At 48.2% G+C, this 15,116-nt stretch overlaps 3 protein-coding genes across 3 annotated transcripts; all 3 read left to right on the forward strand.

Moving 5' to 3' along the window:
- Positions 1–503: 503 nt before the first annotated feature.
- On the forward strand, positions 504–2,609 carry N7520_007106 (uncharacterized protein; the record flags this gene model as incomplete). Its single annotated transcript, XM_057141040.1, has 2 exons — positions 504–2,304; positions 2,359–2,609. The coding sequence occupies 2 exons, from the start codon at positions 504–506 to the stop codon at positions 2,607–2,609; spliced, it is 2,052 nt and encodes a 683-aa protein (XP_056995046.1).
- Positions 2,610–11,127: 8,518 nt separating this feature from the next.
- N7520_007107 (uncharacterized protein) lies at positions 11,128–12,036 on the forward strand (the record flags this gene model as incomplete). Its single annotated transcript, XM_057141041.1, has 3 exons — positions 11,128–11,577; positions 11,700–11,934; positions 11,957–12,036. 3 exons carry the CDS (start codon positions 11,128–11,130, stop codon positions 12,034–12,036), a joined length of 765 nt encoding a protein of 254 aa, XP_056995047.1.
- Positions 12,037–12,057: 21 nt separating this feature from the next.
- Positions 12,058–14,517, forward strand: N7520_007108 (uncharacterized protein; the record flags this gene model as incomplete). The annotated part of the gene is made up of 3 exons (XM_057141042.1): positions 12,058–13,078; positions 13,456–14,238; positions 14,339–14,517. 3 exons carry the CDS (start codon positions 12,058–12,060, stop codon positions 14,515–14,517), a joined length of 1,983 nt encoding a protein of 660 aa, XP_056995048.1.
- Positions 14,518–15,116: the final 599 nt, after the last annotated feature.

Genomic DNA, 15,116 nt, shown 5'->3' on the forward strand with positions numbered 1-15,116 from the left:
TTTTGTTTCAATCGTACTAATTAAGCCGTTTTACTGTTGGGCTGAGAAAGTGGGGTCTTTTGCCATCGCGTCTCCCACATTTGCGTCATCAACATCTCCTTTTCCGTTTCACACCAACTCCATTTATTCCCCGAATTGATACCTTTGTTACTTGCAGCTTCTCGTTATTTTTTCTTGATATCTATACCACTCGAGTTCACGCTTTTTTTGTTTTCATTGTTCCAAGAAAAAAGCCTTGAGAGCTTTTGAGCTTCAAAGAACTACCTGAACAAAGAAAGGAATTCCCCTCATCTCACTTGTCGGTTAGTTTCCTCCCAGATATGCCTGGCATCTTATTTTTGCAATCAAGTTTGCAACAATCTTTGCAATCAAGTTTGCAATCCTCTTTCTGACCCTGACCACGTCCATAGCTGTTGGCAAACACCGAGTCAAGGCCGAGGCCTTTAGCCCCTCTAATATTCCTGAAATCTGAAATCAGCTGTTCATATCCTACCGAGAGGATCATGAGCTTTTCAACCCACCGAAATCTGTCACCTGGCGGTGGGCGACACCATCTGGCTGGTCCACGGGCGTCTACCGGCATGGTTGAACTTGGCTCCTCCATCGATCCATATGAGCCACGGCGAAGATACTACGACCACGATGAATATCCATCTGATGTAGGATATGGGAGTACGTATAAAAGTTATCCAATCCGCCGGTCGCCGGTCGAAGCTCGACCAGTCTCGACCCAAAAAGTCCGGGATTCTGGCCACTCTACCAAGCGGACCGAGTATACAGTCGAACCTCAACCTCGACACCGGAGCAGGAGCAATACCGTCTCTGCGATTGATGTTTCCCACAATCCTCGCCTGTCGGTGCCTTCTCATCATCGCTCCGTGACCTCGGTTCATGGCCGTTCTCCCAGTCCTCTGCCGACGGAATCCGGCCACTACGTGATGCCCGCTCATCATGGTGGACACCACCGTCGACTGTATAGCACTGACTATGCAAGTGACACGGGTCGTTTGGATTCTCATGACCGAGTGAGACATCGGTCCAGTCATCACGGATCACACCATGGTCCTCCACCGAGCGGGCGGCGATATCACGCCTACGATGGCAAGGGGGAAGACATTGACAACTACGATGCTTATTCCTACACGACCCCTCGGGAGCAGTTTGACGTCGACTACCCAGTTCAGCCACGCCATCCTGCGGGTAGAAACTCCGTCGACCGGCCTTTGAGCATGACCGTGATGGATGATGAGCAGCCCCACTGGATGTCTCGGAAACATAGGCCATATGGCCCTCCCCCAACATCCTGGGGGATGGATAAGCTAGACCGGGAGGGAAGATCCCGGACCAGTCGTGTCGATGACCACCGTGATGGCTCTAGATCGAGGGGACATGATCGTTCGCTCGTCACAGTACCTCACCTGTCCGACGATGAGCACGATCTTAGTGACAGTCACCGCCGCCGCCGTCGTCATCGAAGACCCCACCATGAGAGTGACCGGCGCCATGACGACAGGTCCCCTCGTCCTGTGGATAGCGAACAGTCATTGGTAGGACTGGGAACAGCTGCCTTGGGCAGCGGCTATGTGGACATGTCCCATTACGACCAACGGGTATCGCGCCAGCACAGACGCCCACGTGAACCAGACTACCAACCCCCACAGTCAACATCTCGCGAGTTGGTCGAAGACGCGAGTCCTGAAAGGAAACCGCTTTACCTCGAGCCAGCCGATCACCATCGCCGTCACCGCAGTCGATCGCGCAGACGTTCCCGACGACGCCATGGGGAGGAATCAGACTGGCTCACAGAAGATGAGGATCTTCGCAAATACCAACGCGAACCGTCCGCGGCTCCACGCCGGAAGCACAGCAGCGAGGATACTAGCGAGGACAACCATGCCACTAGGAGCCACCGTCGTCCACGGGAGCGGTCGCATGTGCGGTCGCGCAGCCGATCTCTTTCCAATGACAGCAAGGATGGAGGGAAGAAGGTTGTCGCGGTTGACCCGCCTGCACAGAAAGAGCCCGATATCATGCCAAAAGGGATATTGAAAAAGCCTCGTCCAGCCTTCCCCGAGGAGCCCAATCCAGTTCGAGAAGGTGTGGCCCCCTTGTCCAAGGACGCGGAAAAGAACGGAATTCCACCCGGCGCTCGTTGGACGAAAATCGGTCGGCGACTGGTGAGTCCGACGGCGTTGCGATTGGAAGGCATACGGTTCGAGGAACGGCAGGATTATGTGATTGTGCTTAAGGTTTTGACAAAGGAAGACATTGAAAAACTCGCGTTGGCGACCACGCTAATTCGAGGTAAGCATCCCTAAGCTCTATTGCGGATGTTTGGATGTACTCACAATTATACAGAAGCCCGCCACAAGGAGTACGTGCGTGACAAGCGTCGGCACAGAGATGAGCACCATCGTGATGGCCATCATGGCGATTCATCCTCCAGCGATGATGAGGATGAGGAGGCCCATGAGCCCCTGAAGATCGAGGCACCGCCGAAGACCGAGTCCCAGCAGCACCTGTCACTGCCAGAGCGTCCTCGAGCCTCGAGCCACTCCATGCAAGAAAACGCGAGAATGCCTATGAGTCCTTCTGCTGCGCCGGCGTAGAGAAGGTCTGTCCCGAGATAAACAAACAGTTGAAGGCCCAATTGGAATTTGCAATGGTGGCTAGGAGGATTTACGCCGCGCGGACGCCATCGCGAGCTAGTTCACCAACCCTAGTCAAGCACCTAGCCTAGGGCCGGGTTGAAGCCCCTGCAGCAGTTTCAAACCCCTGTGCCTATACACCGGTTACTTGCGTTCCTGTACGATTAGACCGCATGGATTTATGCCCAGAGATGCTACGCATGGAATGGACTCCTCGGAGCCAGTCTTGCTATCTACATGCGTGGCAAAATAGAAATTACGATTTTCCTTTCTCCGTTTCTCACTCATCAAAGCAGTTCACCTTGCAAACGAGACTGTCCCAGCTGCAGTACTGTCCGGTCTGACACATCCACGGCATGCTTAGACAAGTGTTCGAAGCGGAGCAGTTGCCACCTCAGCTCTGTACAACCATCAGCAATGATCCGTTTCAGCTGCAGATGACTCCTAAGTGAACTAATACCGAATCACTCCCAAATCCACCTGACCATATGATACGAGAAAACTCGCAAAGATACCAGTAATAGCCCAAGTCAACGCAAAAGCAAAAGCAGAAACAGAAGGCCGGAAACCTCCGCTACAACCAAATTGCTCTTCGTAGTTCAAATCACCCCGGCGTTTAACAAGTCCGTATCATTTTCTCACTTTCTCCACTCCCCCATCACATTGATCGGCATGAACGATCTTCAAAATGGAGAGCAAACAGAGAGAAATAAAATACAAACACAGATACAGATACAAGTCCAGCCGTATAGCCTCGGAATATGGACAAAAAAAAGGAAATCCAACGCAAATTGGATTACATTGGACTGGAAAAGGGGCCACACATTGCACGAGGACTGCAGGTTCTAGATCCTCGACAGGCGCCACAGAGCAAACAAATATCTGCATCGCGCCGAGGGACATTGAAGATCGCTAGGCCTGTGTCCGCTTGGGTACATAACCTGAATCGATATTCGGAAAGAGTTGGTTCTAAGTGGATGGAGTGGCGTATGCCTCGGAGGAATTTGGATTCCCCGTACGGAGTATTTTACTCTGGTATATCCTTTGTTTTACGTTTTATATTTTTTGTATTTTATATATTTTTTGTATTTTTATTGCTGTCTCTAATGGTCTCCTTTTCTTCTCTGGGACAGATTGGACGATTTCCCTCAATGTAACGCCATCTTCCAAGCTCCATACTTTCGGACTTTGTCTTTTCTTCACTTCATATTCATTTAAATTCCGTTTTCTATTTGATCTGCGTGAGTAAGGAGTACCATGAGCTGATTTCTAATCCATACCCCCTGTTCATATTGGAAAGAGCCGAAGGTAGCTACCCAACCCTACTCCTCACTTTCCCTCCCCATAAACCAAACAAAACAGAGAAAAGCCAAACCATAAAATACAATTATGAATAATACCTAATGAATTTATTCCTTATTTCGGTCTATTCTTCTCATACCAGTACAGAAAGTACTTGAACAAAGGTTATGAATTGTCCTCCAAAATCCCTCCACCTTCAGTAACCAAGCTAATCCATTGGACTACAAAATAAGTGGGACAACACCGTCCCTTGGCCAAAGTGATTACCAAGCAAATTCATCTTATCCACTCAATGCCTCCTATCCTATTCTGGTATATGCTAATGTTATATGCAGCGGGGAGATATCGGAGAATCTTCCCGGGGATATTCAAGACCCTGCTATCCTACCTATCCTACCTATCCTACATATCCGTCCTCTGTACTGTATGCCGATCAACAATCAAATCAATCTTAGATTACTTATAAGGCGAAGATCTACTTTCGCATATTTTGCATAAGTAATTATTCCAAGTTTCGTACCTAGATACGGAGCACTGTCGTCCTTTCCGTTTGCTTTTACTTATTTCTTTCCGTCTATACTAGCCCTGTGGGCTGATGGAACATTTCTCGGTAGATCGACATGATACTTCAAAAGGTTTGCCCGCTAGTCATCCCTGCGTCATTTCTCGGCAATGTGAACCGTTGACGGACAGGGGTAAGGACTTTCTGTTTTATGTGATGGATACACTCTATGTACCAATATATGTACCTAGGTAGTCTATATAATATGTACACTGTTTAAGTGTGATGAATCCGTTTGCGCCGCATTATCATTCGTTTTTCAGTCGCGTCGGCGAGTCGGAGGTTCGAAGCCCGATATCCAACATCCCATGCAACAACGAGCTATTCGTATTAATGTTGGAATCACATATTGTAGATCTCGGCTTGTGATACTATTTGATATTAGGTGGGATGGGGCTCGGCTCGGGAGGAAGTGGGTAGTGATGTACAGTATGAGCAAGGACTCTGATGGGATTGGAGTGAGTTGAGTGGCGTGAGATGTGCCGGGCCCATATAGCAAAGCGGGACCGAGAGGGGCAAGATTGTCTTCATTTTGGCCAAGCATGTATAAAATTCATATCTATTTCTGAAACTGTCTAGCTAAGCGAATCTGATGTTGCGTATCTCTGAGCTCAGAGGCGTTTCTCTTTCCGTGGATACAATTTATATTAATTATATCATCGATCAGGATTTCGTTGGCTTGGCTAGATCGCGATTCGTGGATATCTCTTAGTATGTTTGTTTTTTATATGTGTGGCATATTGGTACTTTGACTGGTTCAAAATCCGGTTCTTTTACTGTGGCAAGGCGGAATCGGAAAATGATCGACGCAAGCACATGTGGTTCGCTGCTGAGTTAACCCCCTGCGTCCGCTCTCTTGATGTCATTCATAGGAGCGGTGGGGGAAGACACGTTACTGTTTATTGATATGGATCATCCAAGACCTGCAAATCGGATCAGTCCTGTGTTCCGTGTTACAATCCGTGGCAAATTGCAAAGAGCGAATGAGAATTTACAATTACAAATCCAGGTCCGAAGTAAATAATTTAGGATCTTTGTAATGGTGATTGTGACGGTTATTTTTTCCACTTACCACTTGTTGGTTTGCTCGCTTAGATATCGATTGACCGAGTAACTAACGGTGAGCGTTTAGCGCATCGTCAGACCTGCATGGATCAGCCCTCAGGTTGCCATTTTCTCTCTAAGGCTGAGTTCTTACCCTACAGATGCAAATATTCTGAAACAAGTGACTAGCTCCGGGCCACGCGACCGCCCTTAACGCCTTCCGCTAGTCGATAGCTCACAAGTGTGCACTCGCTGACGGCCTGATACAACTGTGATGAAAGTATCGGTGTGCGTCCCCCGAACAGCTTACAGGAATAATAAATCGCCGATGTAATGATAGCTACACGCGCCTTTCCCCATAGAAACGTTTATCACTTCCTAGGCTGGTGCATTTCGGAGCACTCTGGTCCCGAAAGTCTAGAATTCGGAGCTATTTGGAGCCAAACGTTGATGTCAATTGTTTGCTTCGAGCTTCAAGAGTCCAGACTCCGTGGAGCCCGGAGCCGGATGGTGGGGCCGACTTGATTTCATGTCTTTGGTTTAGTACGTATATTCGGAGTACTGCTAGTTATGTCGGGGTGAAAGTGGCTTGCGCGTTCAATCGGGCAGAGCCGCCTTGAAGCTAACAGATTTGAGAAAAGGCGAAACACAACAAAGAAACAAAGGGAAATCCACATGAATCGGGTGAAGTGGATATCTCCCCTCCCGTAACTAGTAGGGCAAGGACTAGTTTAACCGGACTCTAGAATGCGATCCGCAATCCCATCAGCCAATTGAACTAGTAGACGCCCCTTTTGCCAAGTTACGTGATTTTTCTTTTCCCTCTACCCCACCTCAAATTCCGACTCAAAAGTTAATCCCGCAAAACCGTTGGCGCCTCCCGGGAGGCAGATCCTTGACTAGATGTTTCCGCTCAGTTCAAGACCAGGGTACGACAACTTTAAATCTGCATGGGAGATATAGATCTACATTTCTAAGCGCTTGTGCCATGGGTTAAGTGAAAATAATAAAAATGTTCTTTCTCTAATAAACCGAACCAGCCCGATATGTCTGGTACCAAGTACCTGACTACCCCGCCGGCGCCAAAGATTCAATTTTATTCGCATGCCTGCTTATCCGGGCTTATGACCATGGATTATAGGTATGGTCGGCGCTCGGGACGCGCGACTGCGTGATTACGACGTTGTGGCTCAAGCAATTTCCCCCATGCGAGCCTTTTGAATAGCTGTCTACTGTACATGTACGGAGTCTCCGTACGTACATATGGCAACATGATCCACATCCACACGGTAATTTGAGAGAATACGCACTCTAGCCGAGCTCTGGACTCTTTGATAAACAACCCGAGTCTTCCTCCCAGCCACGATCTGCACGCAGCAAGGGCGGGTCCCGGCCCCCAGTCCAACGTGGCCCGTGTTTCCGCAGTGGGAACTCTACATCAGTCGATGCCATAATCTGCTGAATCGAATCTGACACAAAGTTAATGCAAAGCAAAGCTAGATATAAAACATAAATATTAAATGAAGGGAAATGATGCAATGCAGAAGAGCAGAGCAGAATAGATATTTAGGAAAGAACGAGGGCCTGAGCTACTCAAAGCGACCAATACCAAAGAATCGCGAAAATACGTTAGCACGTTTACCACTTGTTTTTAATTTCTTCTTCCCTAGGAAGTAGATCTTTTGTGGCGGAGACCGGCCCGGTCTTTGGGTTGATTCGTGCTTTGTGTACAGGTACAGAGCTGATACGGGCTTGCGCTAAAGTAGCCCCGATAAAAAGGTCCATGTTCAAGCGGTGCTAGACGCACAGGCCATTGGTGGATTTTGGTGGCTGTTTTTTACATCAATTGTATGACGTACTAAGACCTCGGGATAGTTGAATGTTGAGTTCATCTTTATATGTTTCGAATGATTTTGAATTTAGCTTTGAGTTTTCTTATTTCCAAAGTTTGACTCTTTCCAGGAATGTTATAAGCTAATGCCAACCCTGGCTTAGTCCTGAAGTCGATCCGGGGGTGAGATGGCTTAGTATGGATCTCGGTTGATCCGCTCAGGGGTGTGTGGGTGGTACTGGAGTCTTTCTCCTGGGACTGTCCGAGCATGTGCTATGTCTACTTAGTACTCCGTTCCACGGGTACCTAGATGGAGTCGGTGGGGCTTGCCATCCAATTTCCTTGATGATCCTGGATCGTCTAGAAATAAAAACTAATTCCGGGAATGATCTCATTTTCGAGCTGTGGGACTCAAGCGGGTACACTTGCCGCGACAACTCCAGCACCCTGCATCGATCACAGGCGAAATACCAATGACTTCAGACACCGTTTCCCTCCGAGCCCCACCTGAAAAATACAAGAACAAAACCGAACAGGACAAAAAAGAAAAAAAGGGGGGGCTGGGTCATGCACCCGGGTTCAAAAGTTAGCCCCAACCTTCATGAGTTCCTGACCAAATATGTAACTAAACAACGAGTCAGTCCCCGCGCATTAGCCCGCGATCGAACTACCATCATTGGACAAAGACTCAACCAACCCAACAAATCACACTCACCTGAATGATGACGATTACGACGCATCCAAGAACTAACCTGGTTCTGGAAACCCTTAGCTACGAACTCGAATCAAATCAAACCTAGTCCACCCCCCTTTTGCTCGGAGCCGATGGCTCTCCGTTCTACAAATGCACCTAGGCACAGTCACTGCGCGAAATCATCGGCATGTTGGCTTTCCTGTTCGGTCCACCTTGAGCCTCAGAAGCCGATTATTCACGAGGTCTGGCCATGGCTAAAGCTAGAGAATGGATCGGGAGGATAAGATTAAACAAACTAATCCTACAATACGGAGTCGGAGTACGGAGCACATAGGTGTACGTGCCGTATGGGATTGTCATCATCATTTTATGTATAAACAAAATGATAGTGAGCCGCGAGGAGATCCACCCTTCCTAGAGAGAAGCTTTTTGTTTATCTACGTAATGTTTGAGGATAGTTCTGTGGACAGGTGTCGTGCGTCGACGTGCCGATTATAGACGGCCGGAGCCGGAGAATGGCTACATGCTTTTAGGGGGTGTATTTCCCCTCGAACTACCTGTCCAAGTGCCAAGAGTCTACGATTCAAGACTAATGCAGTATAGGTTTAGGGCGAACCCGGGTAGAGGCCCGCATCAGGGAAGGCTGGTGGCCTCAAGGTTCCATTGGTGCAGATGGTCTGTTGGCCTGTTGGCTTGTATTTTCTTTTTCTTTTCCTTGTTCTTTTCTTTTCTTTTTCGTTTCTTGTCTTTTCCTTTTTAGTATTTCCTAATTCCGAAATCTAATTCTTTGGATTATTTCCTATTTCTGCTCTTACAGTGCGGAACATTCGCTTAGCCCAGAATTGCACACGTTGACATATGGCTTGATATCCCGATTCAATCTAGTATGGGAGAAAAAAGAAAAAAACACCAAAACCGAGCTCGTTACACCAAGGCAAATGATGACCGTTAGGCTGTTTCGAGTTTATTCGGATGGATGGCGGGAATCTGGGATCTCAAGCAGGGGGAAAGTGGGGAACAAGATTGGGCCGTGGAAACAAATCTTTCTTTTCTTTTTCTTTCTAGATCGTGTGTAACCAGATTCCAATTTAGAAATCTCTTTGTCGATCTCCCTTCGATATACTCCGAGCCCCCCGAGGGAAATCGCTCAGTACCTGAAACTGGTCTATGCAGACGTCAGGCCCTAATCTTCAATCGGTTTTACTGTCATTTTTGTCATTTTATCTTTTCTTTATTTGTTTTTCCCAGCCGTTCAAGCCTGCCCCTCTATAGTCATGCCCTATGATACATGTTAATTATTTCTCATCCCTTTGGTCAATTATGCTATAGTGGGGCCTAGAGTCGGAAGATCCGTAGCTTTTGTATGTAAACTAATGCCCAAAGTTTTCAAGTGTTTCTTCTCCCTTTGTTTTCCGTCTGAACTAAAGTAAAGTCTACTACGGAACCGAAGCTAATCCTCTAAAATAGAATTAGTGAATAACGTCACTCGGTCTTTCAGCGTTACTCTCAGCATGATGGGGCCACAACCAATCATCAAGGTGTGACAATCAATATGCGGTTCTTTGTTTTCATTTACAGACGTATCATGGATTCTCCTCCTCTTCCGAAGAACGGTTCCTTGGCAAATCAATCATATATGGGAATGAGGAAAGAGGCAAGAGGGGCGATAGAACCGTTAGAGCAAGGATATAGATCAAAGAAATGTCGATCAATCCAAGAGATATGCAATCATTCTCTTCCCCACCAAGTCCCAGTCCATCCACTAGGTGATATTAGGTAGGACTGTTCATGGTCTACCTTCCCCAGTACTCCATACCTTAGGTAGCCCCCAAACAAGAGAAAGACAAAATTAATCAAACAGAAAGTAAAAAAATAGAAAAAAATAAAATAAATAAAATAAAATTCAAAAAACCACTTTCTTTCTCCACGCACCTCCTCCATCTTCGGTATACTGCATCCTGCACATCATTCCCCCCCCTTCTTTTCTTTTCTTTTCAATGCTTTTACTTTTAGATATTTTTTAAATCTTTTTTCTTTCTGGCGTTTAAATCTTCTCATCTCGGCTAGTCTAATGATATTTAATTTTAACTGAGGCTCGGATGTTTACCGGAGTCTCTCGAGTCTCTTAATCTCGTCCTGCAACCACCCTAGTCGTTATTACACCACGTTCCCGCTAGTGACAAGCCCATGATACCTTCTATCTCCACTGGGTAAAACGATCTGATTTTTTTGGATTTTTTTTTCTTTTTTTTCCCCTCTATACCTGCTCTTTTTTGGCTTGCCCTTCTACTCTGCTCTTTTTTCTTTTTTCCCCATTTCTGTTTTACATTATTTCCCTCGAATTTCTCCAGGGTTTAATTTAGAAGACGCCACGGAGTACCTGATCCTGATCCCAATGGAAGAATGGAGCCTTATGGGTACAGCTAAATAAACAACCCTGGACCCTCGTCACCTCCTCAAAACCCGTTCAACTATTGCCCTGAACCCCACCCCAGTCAAGAGGCTACTAGCCGTGTGTCGCGCAGACCGTTTTAGCCTCAGGCCCTCGGGATCGACCATATCCCGCCTTCTCTCATTCGACTCCACGTTTCTTTCCTCACCCAATCCCTCCCCTGGCTTTCTTGTCTGACAGTCAATTTCTCACATTGGCTTTCTATCCCCAGACCGTGAGAGAGGTCTTTTAGTGACCGGCATGGTACAGACTGACCGTGGTCCCTCGGCGTCAAAATACAAGGAAGAGCCGGTTGATGATCCGGTAAGTACATGACTGATTAACTTTCTTTTTATCACGTTGTAGACTGCTTTGGAGCTATACCTGTTTTTCCTATCAATATCAACTTCGACATTGTCTGCTATCTCAGGCTTTCAATCTTTCTTTCAAATGCTTCTTTTCTTGTGAACTACACAGGCCATCGACAGAGCCATGTTCGTCAGTTCCAATCGTCCGGACTAGCGGAGTTTATCAAAAGCCCCCGAGAATCAGGCTTGGAGCTGCCGTTTGATGCATCATTATGATGGCCAATGCGGCTGAATTGAAGCCTCGCAAATGAAGCCCGCTACGAAACTTATGGGGCAGCCCATCGGAGCGTGTGATGTCACGGGGTTTGTCCGCAAAGGTGGATTTGGTGAAACAAAACCAGAAATCAAGACCCCTCTCAGCACAATGAAAGCCACATCCCCGAGTCCGTGCAGCGGGAAAGAGCCATTTACATGGACAACAACGAGGCTGGAGTGCATTGGTCCCCCTCGGGAGAAAAGAGCCACTCGCAGTCCTAAGTTGGCCCTCAGTGCTACACAGATCCGTGGTTTTCTTTGGCCCTGGACGGGCTCATCCCGGTTTCAACCCTGGCTATTTGTGAAGCACCTAAGCCCATCCCTGCTCGAGGCATCGTTCATCCGTGGCAAATTTCCCCCTATGGCTGAGGAGCCTCTGGCCCTTCGCAGTGATTCAAATGCCCGCGCTTATGTCGTCACTCTGTCCGGACGATCTGGCTGTGTTCTCAAGTCTCCCTTCCTTTTTCTTCCACGTTCTTAGGTTATTGTACCACCCCCGCATGCTTGAACGCCTTGCAGCTTTGGAATTTTCAAATTTCCAGTCACTGATATCGTTGACCACAGTATCAACACAACGCGGCGCATCTAGCTCAACAATCTCTTCAAGTATCCAGGCCAGGTCTAGCGCCGTTATCACTGAAGCAAGACCCAGTTTCGCCTTCGCAGACTACTGCTTCGCTTTCAAGCAATTATCTTCCCGGCATCTTGCACTCCCACGACTCGTACGGGCCGCCAGTCCAAGAAGCGCCCTTTTATACCTATACAGCCGCAACTGCCCCCGCGCAGTACTCTTCTAGTGGTAAGCGACGAGCTTTTTCTAGGTTGTATTCCACGCGTGCCGGAGCGTCTTACATGGGGCTGGCTGACGCCTGAATACTACGGACTGCCGGCTGATCTGTGAGATATAGGGCCATCTGACCTTATGGCAACCACCGCCCAAATGCAGAGACCCTACCCTCCAATCTATCACACCCCTCAATCCAATTCCCCCGCGTCCGTAGGGTCCCAGTCGCATGATCAGCATGGTCGCAACATCTACACCCAGTCGCCACAGATGCCACCCCAGATGTACGGATATGCGCCATACTCTCCTATGAACCCCGGTCAGCCGCCGTATGCGGCTCATCCATCCCCTCAATCACACGCCATTACCTCTCAATCCATGATGATGCCGCCTCAAACGAGCACTGCACAGATGTCGCCTCACCAACCATCACATACACCAAATACAGCCCTGTCCAGCCCAGCCATGAAGATGGATTCGAATCCCCAGCCAGCATCCACCCAGCGATCAGTGCTCAACCCAACCCTTCCAGCTCCCACCAACACAGGCATGCCAGTAGGCGCACACCAAACTTCCCCCCTTGGAACCAGCTCAAGCGCAGCACCAGGTCCCATTCCCGCCACAACCCCGCTCGTAGTCCGACAGGACAGCAATGGAGTCCAGTGGATAGCCTTTGAGTACTCCCGAGACCGCGTCAAGATGGAATACACGATCCGCTGTGACGTGGAATCCGTCGCGGTGGAGAACCTCAGCCAAGACTTCAAAGCGGAAAACTGCGTCTACCCCCGCGCATGCTGCAACAAAGATCAATACCGCGGAAATCGGCTCGTCTACGAGACAGAATGCAATGCTGTCGGGTGGGCATTGGCTGAATTGAACGCTGCCTTGAGAGGAAAGCGAGGCCTTATTCAGCGGGCCGTGGATAGTTGGCGAAATAGCAACCAGGATCCCAGGCTGCGCAGTCGTCGAGTTCGTCGTCAGCATAAGATGAATCGTCGCCAGTCAGTTCAGCCTGGGACTCCACATATGACTTCTGGGCCTGGCCAAGGGATTTCGGGTGCTACGCCTGGTCAGCGTGCTAGTGTTGGGCCTCTGATGGGGCCGCCTCTGACGCATCATCATGCTCAAGTGGATGGTAGCCCTAAGATCGAAGACAGCGGTATGTTTCACCTATGATGCGATGTCTCGTTTGCAACACGCGCGGCGAGGTTTTGGATGATTGTATTTTTTCTTCTTTCTCTTGGATTGATCGGACTTGTGTGATCTTTGTGTGTATATGTGGGATTCATGTTGATTTTGTACCGGGTGTTGTATGAGATGTTCTTACATTCTGATATACTGAGTTCGGGGTGTGTCTGGATCTGGATCTGCTTCGATTTCTTTTCTTTCTACTGTTATCCATACCCTGTGTGTCCTTTTGCTTATCATTCGATGCCGCCGCGCCGCTTGCTTTGTCTTTCTTTGGAACTTGAGAAACCCTTCACTACATGCAGTACCGCGTAGGCTAATATTTCCACTCCTCCTCTTCCCCATTAGGCACCACAGACTACATCGGACAACGTTCTATTGATCCAAGCCGCCTGCCCGCACCACTGAGTGCAACCGATATCCGACCCGCTCAAGTCTTTCACGATGCCCACACAATCCCATCAGCAAGCACAAGCCCCTCCATGGCCCCCCTCCTGCGCGACACCAGCATGGCCTCTCTATCCCGCCACCCAACAATCGCAACATCCAGCCACTTCGCCTTCGACCTAGACGAACAAAGCCCCACAAACGAAGAGCTCTTCGGCCAGCTTCCAGACGGCAAACGCCGCACCTTCATCCTAGTCGAAGATCCCCAACGCGGCTCCCGTGTCCGCGTCAAAGTAGGCCTCGACAAAGTCAAGATGGACGAAATCCCCGATTCCTACCGCAAGAACAACGCCGTTTACCCACGAACCTACTTCCCCACCCAAATGAAAGACGCTCCTCTCCTCGTCGATCCAAGCAAACGTTTCTTCGCTGAAGATATCGATCACACCGACCCCGAAGACTCGACCATCGGCCGTACTACAGTTCCCGCTCCATCCCTGGATGGTGAGCGCGGCATCGATGTACCTAAAATTTCTCGTCGTCGCCACCGGAAAGAGGTCATGCTGAATGACCTAGCTTACCGATTGAGTTGGAGCCAGAGCCGTGTTTTCGCTGGACGGATGCTATTTTTACAGCGATCGCGTAAGTTTTTCACTCCTTCTTTACTCCTTACTCTTTACTTGGAGCTGGAATTGGCAATGGAATCGGATGGAATACGAGATTCTTACATTCTTGCCGATGCGGGTATGCACACGTGCCCATGGCTGGAACATGTCTCACTGGATCCCCGAATGCGCTTGTGACTCAACGAATCCGTTCAATGCTAACGGCTTTTTGTTTCTAGTGGATGCTTATCGGAATAAGATGCGTACTAGTATGCTTGCTGCGGGTCAAGAGGCATCGGAGATTCCTAGGCATTTCGATACCCGACGTGGAAAACGTCGGTTCTTGGAACGGGTTCGTCATAGGGAAGGTGATGCGCCCTCTGCTGCGCAACGTAGTGCAGAGGAAGTGGAAGGTTGATTATTGGGTTTTATTTTTATTTTTATTTTTATTTTTATTTTTATTTTTATTTTACTTCTCTACGTTTTGGCGATATTTGATTGCGGTTATGAAGGGTAGGAAAAGCAAAAAAACAGGGTTGGCATGGAATGGATTCGCGGCGCAGGGATTGGGTCCAATTATGATTGTTATGATGGTTATGGTTATGTTATGGTTACGGATTATGGATTATGGATTACGAGACCACGACAGTTTTTTTATTTGTTAAGAATCTGAATCCAGATACAATGTCAACGTCCCGAGGTCATTCAGTTTCACCAAAAATAGTGTTGGACCCACTGACCCGCAGTTCCACCGAATGCAGGACCCTGAAGTCCCTGGTTTAGGAGTTTATATCGTCATTTGTTTATTTGATACTAATTGTTGGAATTATAATTGATGATTTGTCTACTTTTCTATTTGTCTTGTCCAATTATCTATTTATCTATTCTGTCCTTTCATTCATCTATCCTCGTCATCGTCAGTCTCATCGTCTTCGTATAAGTGGGTTGTATCCGTTGTCCGGGCCACCACACGCTTTGTTGACAACTTTAATTCCCTTGGACCCTTCTATCTTTCTG

Source organism: Penicillium odoratum, assembly GCF_028828045.1.
Source record: "Penicillium odoratum strain IBT 22623 chromosome Unknown utg000005l_segment0_segment0, whole genome shotgun sequence".
Taxonomy (NCBI): Eukaryota; Fungi; Ascomycota; class Eurotiomycetes; order Eurotiales; family Aspergillaceae; genus Penicillium; species Penicillium odoratum.